Source organism: Pezoporus occidentalis, unplaced genomic scaffold, assembly GCF_034315485.1.
Source record: "Pezoporus occidentalis ecotype Australia unplaced genomic scaffold, CSIRO_AGI_Poc_V1 ctg1, whole genome shotgun sequence".
Taxonomy (NCBI): domain Eukaryota; kingdom Metazoa; phylum Chordata; class Aves; order Psittaciformes; family Psittacidae; genus Pezoporus; species Pezoporus occidentalis.
Window position 1 is genome coordinate 7,393,880 of NW_026912778.1, and position 14,834 is coordinate 7,408,713.

The window sequence follows — 14,834 nt, forward strand, 5'->3', positions numbered from 1 at the left end:
AGCTGTTAAACTGACAAAGCAGGCAACATAAACCTTTTACCTCTTACATTTAAAATATCATAAAGGCAGTTTTTAGAATAATTTAAACCACCATATTTATTTTCTTAGGATCTCTTTGAATCACAAGGAACTAAAATAAGTACTCTACACATACTGAAGTAATCCACATCCCAAACAACAGCTTATGACAGCAATTTCCATTTCAATATGTATAGTTTTAAGTAGGGACTGCACTGTTTGTTTCTACTTATTTTTTCATTCTGCTTTTTTAACCTTTCAAAGCAATATAATTACCACAAAGCTTTTGTACCACTAACTGTTAATTACTAGTTGTGACAAAATATGAAATATTTCTTGTCCTACAAAATTATTTTTAAAAGCAGAGTAACATATACTTAAACAGGTAGAAAATTAACTGTGCAAGTTTCTCGAGAATTATACAGTTTACCCAGTTAAAAGCAATGGCTCATCTCCTTCTAGTCAAAATACTTCCTCCTCCTCTTTCCTTTAAGACATAACTTTAGAGACATATTTCACAACTGAATAAACTAAAATTTTTATTCTATTACGTCTGCCAAGTAAAGAACTGGGTTTAGTATAACAAGTAATCAGAAACCCCAAATGTGTCATAAAGCTACCAGTTAAGCTTTACAATTAAATGCCAAAAAAAAAAAAAAAGACCAAAAAAGCACAGTTTTTTACAGTTCCTTAATTATTTCCAATGAATTGGAAGCATTTGATTTCACACCCAGTTTTATATGCATTTGACCTATGTCTCCAGATTGATATTTTCATTTAAACATTTGACAGAGGGAAGCTGGAAAACTTGCTATGAAGAGAAAGCATCGATTTGCGGCTGTTCTGCACTAATGGCTTCCCAGGGACCAATAAAATAAGTTAGAGCTAATAAAATGATGGATCTTTCACTCAGGTTAACAATGAACCTTAGCCGCCAAGTCAAGTCAGACCCATTATTCCAAATGCCACGCCAAAAAGATTCAGAAGTCACATACTTCCTATCTACCCCATATATTATTATACAAGAACATCTAAATTCCTCAGTCCTAAGAAGAAATCTGGATATGACATGGCAGTGACATCCTTACTTGGTACATTGTCCCCTCTACTGATTCCTCAGACAACACAGCTAAACATTCACAGAGGAGCTGTCCTGGGTTCAGCAGTAGCAGTCATTTTTCTCCTTCTTAGTAGCTGGTACAGTGCTGTGTTTTTGACTTTAGCTTGACAACAGTGCTGATAACATCAGTGTTTTCAGTTGTTGCTAAGCAATGCTTACTCCGATCAACTACTTTTCAGTCTCATGCTCTTCCAGGGAGGAGGGGAAGCTGGTAAGAAGCAGAGACAGGACACCTGACCCAAACTAGCCAAAGAGGTATTCCATACCACAGCACATCATGCCCAGTATATAAACTGGGGGGAGGTATCCAGAAGGGCTACATCACTGCTTGGGTCAGAGGGCAGTGAGTGGTTGTATTCTCTCCCCTTGTTATTTCCCTTATCATTATCATTATTAGTGGTAGCAGTAGTAGTTTTGTATTACACCTTAGTTACTGGACTGTTCTTATCTCAACCCATTTTAGTTACACTCTTCCAGTTCTCCTCCCCATCCCTCCAGAAGTGGGGGGGGATGGAAAAAGGAGGACGAACGAGCAAGTGGCTGCATGGTTCTGTGTTACCCGCTGGGCTTAAACCGCAACAGAAACTTTGGGACGCATGTTGATAATATAGCTCTAAGCAAGCTGAGATTTAAGATTCAGTCTCCAGCTATCATGAAAACATGATACCAAGTCAGATCAAATACATATCTTGTCCATTTTCCTATCTCAAGCAATGAATATAAAAAAGTAAAATCAGGCAAGTTGACAGAATAGCACCCAGTGATATTATAGCCTTTGAAACTTCCTGAGCTGGGTGAATCCGTATATCATTAGAAACCATCACGTGGTTTCCAAGATTATCTGAGGTTTTACCCAGAATATTTTAGCATCTATAGTATGCAAATAGCTTCACAGGTCTGCAACACAACAACTGAAGAACCATCACTTGTACCTTCTGAGCTTCATGACTACTATTTTCCTCCAAAACCTCAAATTTCTTGTACTGGAAGAGAAAGACAATCTAACCTTGCACACCTTAATCATAAAGTTGTGCATTTACAGACCTCTAGCCCAACATCTCTTAATCATCCTCTTTCTAGCTTAAACAGTTCTACTATATTCAATTTTTAACACATAGCTTCTAATCATCCTTTTATTTTAGTTTATTTGGGGCACCAATGTTGTACACAATGTTAATGATATGGATGAAAGATGAATTTATACAATGTCAAAAGTATGTTATCTGTTTCTCTAAGATTTTCCTATTAGTTCCTGGTACTTGGATTGTTTTTTGACCACTGCCAAGCACTGAGCTGCCATTATCATGGAACTAGACAACATAACAGGTAGTTGTTTTGATGGATGATCAAATAACTTCTCAAAAAAATATTAATGAAAGAAAAGGTTTAAGAAATTGGGGATAACATTCAGCTTTAGTTGCAATCATTAGCAGCCAAATAAGGATTTGAATTTCAAATATCTAAGAAGATCAGGTTTTAAAGAGACAGTATTTAAGAGATTAGCAAATACATAATTTAATTTCAGATTACAGTAAATTACTTTATTAAATGAAATTAATTTGCCAAAATGAAGGAGATACTCAACAAAATATATAGGTTTCAGGAGTAGCAAAACATGAAACCTTCAAAACAGATGAAATCTAGGAAAACCAGAGGTAATAGAACTCATTTATTGTATTTTTCCTGGAACTAATCTGTTATTTGTTACAAACTCCTGCTTTATCTATGTAGATGTTTTAATTTTTTACACTTTTCAGCAAAGAATAGTCCAGGATAAAAAGGTTAAAAGCAAGAATGAATGGAACGGATTCATCAGTATTACATGAAGTAATGTTTAGTAATAAATTAAATTATAGCTATGGGAACTTAAATAGTGTTGCAAATTTCTTTTAAATAGCAAAAATATCAGCTCTGTCAGAAATCCATCACCTGAGCTCATTCAAATCATTCTTTCTATGATTTTCACTGCAATACGTTTTCTTGAGTCAAATTTATATCCCCTGTGGAAAACTGCAGTAGCTTTAAAAAGAAATAATTAGAAGAAACTAGTAACTTACATGGTAAAGACATCAATAACATCTCCTGCAGCTCTTGTCATCTCAAAGTAGGTTTGCAGAATGTTGACGGTTCCTGAAAGTGCTTCATGTCCACAACCACAGAATAGTGCAACTCCAGCATAGAGCAGGATAGTAGCAATCAGAGATGCATAGGGAATACCTCCCAGGCATTTGATGCAGCACTCAAAGCACCCTACAAGAAAATAAAATTGTCTGTTACTGTACTATATGAAGAAAGCAGAAAGAAGCTTTTTACTCTAGAGAAATGCTTTTGAAAATTAAAGACTTCAGGCCAAAGAGAGATGACGTCAAGTATAAGAACCCATAATGTCAGAAAATCTGTGAAACAGCACAGGTTAATTCAACTTCAGAGTCTTCTCAGTTACTACTTGACCTATTAAATGTAGACATGCCATCTGATTATCATGAAACATTAAGCAGTTAATTCCTCATGCATCTTCCTGGTTTTATTCAGAGCCGGTTACAATGTCAATCCTAGGTTATACCTCTATTCAGAATTCCTGTTGCTAACCTACTGGATTACTGAGGAGAATCCTCAACAACAGGAAAAACACAGACAGAGCATATCCAGTTCAATTCCTTCCATCATCATAGCTTTATTCATTTTTCTCATCTATACAGCGCTGACAAAAGAATTGTTCCTGCCTACAGCATCATTTCTTTGCACATCACTCAAATACCTCGCAAGCATAAATGAAGACATCCACTAAAAGATACAGAATTAGAAACAGTTATAGAAGTTGAATTTTCTCTCAATATATTTTACTCTTTGTAATGTTTCTTAAGTGAGGACAATTGATCCTGTGTTATACAAGGCCAACATTTTGTCCAGCCATCAGTGTCTAAACAGTGCTCTGTACCACAGCAAACCCTTTCCCTAGCAAGGGTGCTTAACTTTCAAAAACTACCTTGCCTAGTTTGTCAAGTAGTTTCATGAATGCAACATCTCTGATTCTTCCAAATCTCATCATTCCCATATGGATTTTAATGTCGTGTAGAGCCCTTCCTATTGCCTTGTGGAAGGACAGGGAAGGCATGAAACACTGACTGAGGGAAGGCAAACATCCACGTGCCAGAAGTTTTATTTTTGACTAAGCATTACCAGCTAATGCCAAAAAGGATTTGAGATAGAAATCAAGGTGATGCCCATAATGCTTATACACACAATAGCCAGTTAAAAGTTACTTATAAAACATTCAACAGGTGAGTCACTATATTTCAATGTGCTCCAAAAACTTTACACTGTGCAAAATCACAGGCATACAAGAGACATATTAAAAGCAAAAAAGACAACAATAACCGCCCCCCCCCAAAAAAAAAAACAAACAAAACCCCTAAAACAACACAAAAAATATAAACTTTTCTCAAAGTAGATGTAGCCTCTACATGTAATTTTGTATTTTGTCCTTTAAGTTAATAAGTTCTTATTTCCTCTAGCTTGGACAACCAAAGAAGTAATTTCCTCTATCTGTTCGGACATTCATTTTCTGCTTTTAATGAACAAATAACAGTCTATCTCATATATATATGTGTGTGTGGGCACATGTTTAGCAGCTACTTATACACAAGATTCCCTGGACAGAGCAATTTAAGCAATTTTCAAATATACATGCAGTGTAGAAACCTGTATTGATATTTTGTAAATATAGGTACTACAAAAGGCATTATTAAAATTGCTGGATAATTCCTGTAAGAAAAATTGAAATGAATATACTAAGTATGTACAAGAAAAGAGACTTCAGAAGTTGGGGTAATTCCCAACTATGTGTTCTCGCTGTATAAAAATAAAAGGATGTATCTTGAGACTACTTCTGCTTAAGGACAAATCACTATTTCACAGCCAACTGTAAAATACCCAAATGCAAAATGTACTAATTCAGGTATTTAAATCGCTTTGAAAGTCTTACTAAGGAACAAATTGTACAAATCACATGCCTGCATGGTTGTAATAGATGCTTTTGGAGTAACTAATTCTTCATGCAAATAAATACAGGAAATTTCCTAAAATTCCTTCAGCCCTGTTTTCTAAGATTTTTGTTAACAATAACTATAGTTAATTCCCCAGTGTTTAAAAGCCTACACAAATACTAGAAAAGGATCCTTCACTGGATATTCTACTGTCTAAAGGCATAAAACCTAGAAATATGCATTGAAAATAATACATTGAACAAAGACTGCAGGGAAATACATAGTTGTGTGATATCAGAGTTCATCACAAAATGCCCATCACCATTTTTCAGTACAGCATAACAGCAGAAAGCCTCAGGAAACTAGTAACACTCTTGACCTGTCAGCATTATATAGAAAAGTAAAAAGAGAGGAAGAGATGACAGGAGAGTGATGAAGGATTGATGTATGAGGGCCTGTAAAGTCAAAGACAAAAAAATAAGGTAGACCTAAATATTTACAGGGACACATGGACTGTAGGAGAGTGTTTCTTGATATTGCAATAGCTTGGGGCAGGGAGGTGAAAGAGAGACTTTTCTAAAGACATCTTTTTCACTTTCTGAGACAGGTAAAGGGGAAGAGAGTTAAAGAAATAATAACATAGGAACAAAAATAACTACTAGTCTGAACTAGAATAAATTTCATTAAGGTCAAACTCACGTACAACTGCTGTATTTAATAGTCTGAGTATCAGTATCTGGAAACATCTGGCTGTGCACTACCTCCTGAAGCTCCTCTACAATGAGAGATGAGCACGCATTCAGACATTACCAACCTAAATAAACATCCAGGGTCAGTAATATTACTTTAGCTTTATTATAGTGAAATAGTGTAATACAGTAAAACAGCGTAACAGTAAAAACAGTACGATAAAGTGATAACAGATAAAATTAGAAGCAACTACTGGAACATTTCACCAGGAACAAATCCCTTTTTTTCCCCAATTATTTCCAAATTTGAAAAATAACTGAAACATATTTATAATTTGTGAAGAAAAAGTGCTTCTATTCCCCTCTCACAATAAAAATGTTCAGGCTTACAAGGCTTTGAGGGAAAATTTCAATAGTAGTATATTTTAGCAGTTGAACACTTTCACTAGTACAAAAAGTTACTGAAAAAATTTCTCCAACCACACAAAATTTTCAAATAATCAGGTATTCTTGAGGAAGGTCTTGCTCATTTATTCAGCTTTTCCGTAGGCTTACTGCCTTTCTCACTACTTACTTCATGAGTAACTCTAGAGTTATCAGTACTGTCAAATCAACTCAAAACTAAAGAAAATCAGTGAATCAGGGCTAAGATTTTAAACTGGTAACACACATCATTCATACACCACAGAAGATAATGCAGCGCACATAGCATTTACTCCAATTCTTTTCTTTCAGCTGTTTATAATGTGAAAATAGCTGTGTAATAACAGAACAATAGAAGTTCAATTTTAACTTGCACAATGACATTGAACTACCAGTGCAGAATTTGACTCAGCTGTGCAATCTGTGAGAGACAAGCAGTCATTCACAACTCTGGGCACCATCTTCACAAGACAGTTAAATACACAGCCACAGAAATAATTACTAGGAAAGATAAAAAAGATTGCATGCTCCTTTGATGTTTGTTTTCATCTGCAAATACAGGTTTCATTACTTCTCAAACAGTTCACTCTGCACAATAAGCCTGCATAATAACCATATGCAATAGAATTCAGCATTTATTGTTCTTATTTTGCTTAGGTTTACCAATATTTTCCCTTAGATAAAAATCTAGATCTGCTGGGAAGGTGTATTTTTGTATAAACCATAGGAAGTAATCCAAACCATTATACTTTTTTGTAGCTTTCAACATAAAGAATTCTATTATCATTTTCTATTTTATCATAAATCATTTCACAGAGAAAACGTAATAATGAAATACATAGAAGATGACAAGACAAGGAATGTTCTTTTACATGGATAAAATATAACTCAAAATACTGACTATATTCAATTATCTAAATAGTGCATATGAATGATGCACTACACATGTTCACTTTCAGTCAGCAAAGATCTGATAGACACAGAAATATCTCTGCTCCTCTAGTATAATTATTACTGTTTTTATTAGAAATAGTCTTGATATAGATATATGAACTTTCTGTTTTGAAAGACATATGAAGTGTTCCTTATACAGGCTACCTGCACACACCTCTCCTAGTTCATGCTGCTATTTTGGTGCGAGATTGCTAATATATCTCCAAGTGCACCAGCCAAACATAACTTAACCTTTTCTTTTCATGTGATTTCTCCTCTGCATCAAGAAGCCAAAAGACTTATACTTTGAGAAGAGGCAGAAATTGTCCTTGTGATTTACATGCTAATTATGCACACAAATTGCACCACCACAGTTATGTGAGCACTTTCTCCTCAGTGCAGATCAAGACATATAAATGACAAATAAAACACCCCATCCATTTCAGGTCAGTGCATTTAGAAAAAATGAATCTACATCTCTTGCCACATATGTCTTTGAAAGTGAAGTTTAGCTTAGGGTAGTCAAATATGAATTCAAATGTTGCATGTAATTCAAGGTGGGTTGGTTGGTTTTTTTTAAGTCATCAAATGCTCCTTGGAACAACACTAATATTCCTTACAATAGAAAATCATGCAGTGAATCGGAATGGGAAAACTATTATGACCCTTAAAGACCTGCTTTCAAATACCTATTTATTCTTAGTGAATAAATAAATTGTAAAGTTCTTTCTCTCCATGATAATTATAATTCAAAATACAGGTACACTTATTATATGGCACTGTAATATATGGCACGTATGCAAATACAATACATGACACAATATCCCTTCCTCTTTCTTATATTGATACTCTCCTCTTCTGAATAATGGATAACAGTAATATTTAAACCTGGACAAGGGCAACAGAATTTTTAGGTTTTGAACACTGCTTAAAATTGTGTATAATTTCATCCAGAGCTGTCCCTGGTTTTTACTAAGCACTTAAAACTCCAGTTCAGATTGTAATGTTTAAAAGAATTACATTTACAGAAATAAAACTTAATTCAGCAGGTTCACTAATAATCCATCATGGTACTTTCTATATCAGAAATATAATTTAGATATACATTTTCATCATATGCATTGAATAGACTTTTTCAGTTATATTCAAGGCAATTAAATCTCAATTGAAATGCCCAAATATGTTTCAAATAATTAACAGGTTTAGTGCACAGAGGTAGTAATATGAAATATGCTAGTCAGTCAATAAGAAGAAATAGATTTCAAGAAACCTGCAACAGAATAACACTGAGCTATTAAAAAAACTATTTAGGAAATTCACCTGGCAGAGATATCTACAATTTCTATGTTACCATCACCTAGTATAACAAAATTTTTATATCTGAGCTAAATTATATTAAAACTTTTTAATTCTATTTATTTATATATTTATTATTATAAAACTTTATAACAATATTTATAATTTAAAATTATAAACTCAGTTTTCAACTAAGCTTAAAGATACGTCTAAAATAAATAAACATGGTTTTAATTATCATCAAAAGACACAGAATGGCAACTTAAACAGCAAGTGAGGAGGTCCTCTCTTTCTGCTAGATTTGGAGTCGCAAGTATATGCTTACTTATCCCACAGATAACAAAGATGCTTCTGTTTTGTTCCATCCTTCTTAACTGCACTGAAATCTAGAGGATTAAAAAAAGGGCTACCTACTGCTTCTATTCCTGGGTAACTGAAACACAGCTGGATATAGACAAATACACATATTTATCTGTACTGGAAATATACTAAAAATGTGTGTATACAAGCATTTCTGTTATAACATCCAGCATGGTACAGAATGAAATAAAAAAATATATGTGTTGAGTGTATGTAAAAAGGCAAATCTGAATTAATTAACACATACAATAATTTCCTCCTGTCTTTCATTTGTCATACTTCAGCAATACTCAATGGTGGGAGTGCAAAAATTAAACTTCTATCATACTGGATCAATGATCAAATAGTTTACTGACTTCCTCTGTTGCACTAAAGAAGTGCAAAAGTATTAGAAGACTTGCTAGATATCGTATATTAGTAAGAGGGCAGCATGAAGCAATCCACCTGAATAGTACCCTTTGGCAGAATGCAAATCTAAGCTATTGTGGCAGCAGAGAATCAGTGGCTTGGCATTGAAGGTTCATCACAAATCATGATCAAAGGTCTAAATTTCATGCAATGAAGGCACATTCCAAGCTTTGGCAGAGGCTGCACATCATCCCAAATAGTTACTCTGTATCCCCTTTCTACTCCAGAACTCTGAACAGCCCAGGAGAGATAACTGATTGATCAAACCTACCTTATTTTAGGAAAAAATGTCTCATTCTCTTTGCCAATCAGACAGGAAGCTAGCGTTTTCATTATTTTAGGGTTTTTTTCCTTCTTCCTTGACAGACAGGCAGATGATCATCATACATGCTACATGCTTCCTTTGAGGTATCACTGTCACCTTTCCCAGGCCTGCCAATTGCAATTCTAAGAACTAATTTAAGCAGAAACTCTTGGCTACACATATCACAGCTTGTCAAAGAAATTGGGTTAGTTACTACACAAGTCTTCATTTAGTAAGGTATTGAGCATGTGCTTGTCTCATCATTTTAAATCAAATTAAAATTGTAACTTCAATAATATATACAGAATATGAGGCGGATAGCCAGAAATAGGTGACATCACACCACAATTATTTCCTAAGAGTGCAGCCTCACCTTACACCTGAATTCATTATTTTCTTAGGTAAACATGTATGAAAACTTTTAATTTTCACTAATGAAAATGAGAGGAAGCTTTAGCAGTTTAGGGATGGGTTTAGGTCAATATCTTCTTTTTTTTTTTTTTTAACTAGGTCTAGCAAGCATGTTATAAAACACTTTTCATCCTCTTGCCCTTTTGTCTCTAACAGCCACCATGCTTGCTGCTGTTCCTGAGGCCTGCTCATAGTTTGACAGTTGTATTTTAGAAGTAGATGGAAAATCTAGTAAGATCAGACTGTAGATGGCTAAAACAATTATAAAAATTAACACAATATGGCTTAGACTTTTCTTACCAAATTTGAGACACAGTACATGACACTGTTGCACATCTGTATAACAAACTTTACATATGTGATATTTATAAATGTCCATGCTGGTTTTGTTTATTTGTGTTCAAATAGGTAATGCTGCCAGAGAGAGATGGACCAATTATTAAATGAAAACATTGGAAGGGGGATCTGTACACGTTTGAGAAGAGTCTCTCTTTTTATAGGTACCGTCGTAGCTTGCAATGTAAACTACTGCAACTTTTCCAGAGAAAGTAGTAATTAAAATATTTTACATATATATGTGCAAAAACTTATACAGTAACACCTTTGAAAGACATATGAACACAAACGAATACTCCTATTTGTAAGACACTGTTGATTATGACAATGTACACAAAACTGTGTTCTTGCTAGCTGTTATAGACTCTTCAGAACATTGGGTTTATTGCCGTTTAATGAGACAAATCTTAATCTAGCAGCTAATAAGTATTAAAGTTACTGACACAGAGCAGTCAGCTCCTGAAATACTAATCAGTCAGGCATAACACAGTCAATCTTGTAATCTTAAAATACCTGATGGCTGATTTAACACAGACAACTAAAGGGACAGGAATGAAACAAACTAGCTACAGAAATGTGATAGAAATAAAAGAATTTGGTCAATGGTTTGCCCATTACATGCATTTTATGTACATGTAGCTAAGATTTGTTCATAAAATAAACTAGCAATTCATTATTGCTAATAAATAGGTTATAAAAATGTGATATTTATCGATAATGCGTGGAACTATTATATTCATATCAATAATGATTGAAACTATTATAGATTTTTATAATAATGTTTTTGATCTGCTGGAAGGAATAACAGTTTATAAGAACACTAATTCTATGCAATATTTAGTACTCTCATTATAAAGCAAATTACAATGCCAAGGATCATAAAACTAGAAAATAAGTATCCTTTTCATCCCATTCACCAAGAGTTCATAGTGTCAGTCACTCAATCCTTCTCTTCAGACTTGAACTATTTCTCCCAAATGGAAAACTACTATGAAGCATGTATTGAAGCATAATTCAGCAGTAATTTTTCCTCATTCACAAGTAGACTGAGTTACACTGGGCTTTAAGATGCATCTTTTTTCTTTATATAGTGCATTATCCAAACCTTACAACCTCAGAGGACATTCCTCCATGATTTTTCTGTGTACTTACTTGTTTAATTGCAATGTTCTACAATCCTTTTACATGTTTAAAAGGTATTTTTTGTTTTAAATATCCAAAAATGCTATATTGTTTACCAATCAAACATTTTGATTGATAATTAAATCAATCAAAAATTGATTTTAGGGAAGGTAGCATCCTCCTTTTTTTTTTTTTTTTTTTGTGGTGGAATAGAGGAACATACAGGGTATTTGGCAAGTGCCTTCAGTTTGGTACTCAGAACAACATTAATATGCTTTCTCAGAATACTTACATTTATATAGCTCTTTATATACTCAAAATACTTACTGTGGTAATTTCCAGTTGTGTGTGCTTAACAGTCAGAAATAAAAAAATACAGTTAGAGGTAAGTTGTGAATACTTGGTTCTCAGGAAATTTTCCAGCAGCTGTGCAGGACATAGAGGCAAGAAGTATATGAATAAAATGACAAATATGCAGCTGTCTTAAATGATCTCTTTTGCTTTACAAATCTTTCCACTACTGAAGCAGATAAGGTGTGTAAGTTGTACAGCTGTTAGCTGGTGGAAGTGCAATTTTAGAACTCAAATATCCTGGGCTCTTGGATCCCGTACCAATTAAAACTTTCTTTTACTTGGCATTACATAGACCTCGCACTTTATTCCGTATCATATGCGACTTCTGATCCTTTTATCTCAAAAGCCTTTCTTTGGCTTCATCTCCTCCCTTTACCCTCAGGCTCTTTTCATCCTGGCCATTCTTACTCCTTTGAACACCTACTTTCCTGAGAAACAACCAAAGCAGGTAATCTTGCTCATTCTCTCTCTTCAAAGCTGGGAGAGATCAAGCTCATGTGCTTTGGGGGATAAGCAGTAGGAACACAGCTTTGTCTCCGTCTTCTCCCCATCCTTGTTCTAGGCATCTAAGTCCACCAACCCTCTCCAAGGCACTGAAAATACTCCTTAATGAAACAAGTTGTCATATGTATTTATCACACAAATGGGCAGAATAACTACAACTAAAGCAGAAAAAAACTCCAAAACCAATTATAGAAAACTTCAGTCTGAAGCTTTAAATATCATGAATATTTTTGTCTGGAAATAAAACCATAATCTTTTAGATAACACTGTACATAGGACTGTCACTTCAACACCTCAGAGAGAAGAATAGATGAAGCAACAGATGATGATGGGGCAGATATTTGTCATCCTTCTGAATGATCTGAAAAAAACAGTCACAATTTGACTACTTATGAGGAAGACTGTTCCATGAAACTAACTAATGTCATCTTGTACATTTTTCAAAACACATATATGTGAATATGTACAACACTTTAAAATGCACTGTTTAGACTCCTATATATAGTAATTAACCCCTTAATCCTATTTAAAAACACAAAGTGATGGAATTATCAATAAGCAGCTTTGCAGACATAAATAAAACTGTTACTGAACTTAGAATAAACAATTTAAAGGTATCATTTACTCAGTCACTGTAAATTTACACATCCACTTTTTTTCTTTAGTAACAGCTTTAAAGACACAGGTCATAAGCTAAGTCTCTTTGCTAAACATACTCTGTTAAGCCTACAACTAATAATGATATCATACTGAAAATTTTCCACTGGAACTGAGTCACTGACTTTCATTCTACCAAGATCTCAAGTTAAGTTATGTACTCCTTTTGAACCGAAACATCTGCAGTAGCCAACTTCTATGGGCTTCAAAAACACCATGTATTTAAAACCTAAGCCATCTCCCACTAAACAGCATTTCTTACTGACTCCAGCAGGAACAGAAATATCAGCAAGTATTCAGTGAAGTGACAATTTTTAAAGTAAAGGAATGAATAACTGCATCAAGGAAAACAGCTCTCAACTAGACAGATTAGAATCTAGTGAAAGATCAATCTGCATTAAGCATGCATTTAATTTTCACTCTCTACATAAACTGGAAAAAACATTTATTCTTGTATATTAAACAACTAAAAACCACTCACAACTAATATATGAAAGGCAGACAAAAAATTCCATTTCAAGAACACTCTGAAGTCATGTTTCATATTACTTTTATTCAACTGCTTCTTTGCCATGAGACTCTTTTCTGTCTAGTTTCAGAAAGGTTCATCTGCAAGATAATTAGATATAATTATATCCATTAAATTTGATAGTTTAGTCAAAACTCAATCTAGATAGAATGCTGAAAGTCACTAAGAAATCTTAATATCTTTTCTATTTAGGTACTCTTCTAGGTATCAAATAACTATGCAATGAAATAAAAAACTAAGATCAGAGAACATTCTTTAAAAAAAAAGAAAAAGGTATTTTTTAGTGGGGTGGGAAAGAGAGAATGAAATAAGCCTTCTGTTGTGCTTGTAAAAGGTGTTTCTGGACAACGCAGAGGCTGGCTGTTGTCTTCATCTTGATGGTGTGAGAGTGAAATTTCTGCTGTTCTCAGGTTTGATGTTGGAACGACAAACTTGATTTCTTTAATTTGGTCTGAGTGGATACCTGTACTCATTAATTTTGCCTGCCTTACATCAGTGTCTGTGATGAAGCCATAGGCAAGCGTTACCTGGATCACAGAACTGAGAGTGCCTGATACCAAAGATGCTCTTAGTATGTCATTGAATAGATGAGATAAGGGCATATGAGGAAATGTCTTTAGTTTAAATATGGCCACAGCTGACAAATGTAGTTCAAAACAATATCATATTTAGGCTCTTTAGAAAAGACAGGCCTGGCAGGCCGGGAGGAGGAGTTGCTATTTATCTTAGAGACAGGCTGGAGAATATGGAACTCGGGGGACAGGTGAGCAGCTGACAAAGAGTTTGTGTGTCAGGGTTAAAGGGAGAACAGCAATGGGAGACATTACTGTGCAGATCTGTTACATACTGCCTGATTAAGAGAAACCTGTGGATGAAGCACTCTATGGACAGATAGGAGCAGCGTCACACTTGCAGGCCATTGTTCTCTTGGGAGACTTCAATCACCCTGACATCTGTTGGGAAGGACTGTGCGGCCTGGCACAAACAATATAGGAGGTTCCTCGATTGTGTGGGAGACAACTTCCTTCTGCAAGTAATAGAGGAGCCAACAAGGAGAGGTGCCATGCTTGACCTCGTGCTCGCCAACAGGGAAGGGCTCGTTGGAAATGTGACGCTCCCGGGCAGCCTTGGATGCAGCGATCACAAGATGGGCGAATTTGAGATCCTCAGGACAATGAGAAGAGCGTGCAGCAAGCTCACTGCCCTGGATTTCAAGAGAGCAGACTTTGGCCTCTTCAGGAACCTGCTTAGTAAGGTTCCATGGGATACAGCCCTAGAGGGCAGGGGGCCCAAGACTGTTGGATGATATTCAAGGATCATCTACTACAGGCTCAGGAGTGTTGCATCGAACTAGAAAGAAGTGCAGCAGGAGGGGCAGGAGACC

At 35.0% G+C, this 14,834-nt stretch overlaps 1 protein-coding gene across 1 annotated transcript in view; it reads right to left on the bottom strand.

Moving 5' to 3' along the window:
- GPM6A (glycoprotein M6A) overlaps nt 1-14,834 on the bottom strand; it is a 120,713-nt gene that overhangs the window by 36,312 nt on the left and 69,567 nt on the right. Inside the window, exon 2 of the mRNA XM_062623309.1 lies at nt 3,196-3,388. Coding sequence (XP_062479293.1) covers nt 3,196-3,388 — 193 coding nt within the window. The remainder of the gene's footprint in view (nt 1-3,195; nt 3,389-14,834) is intronic.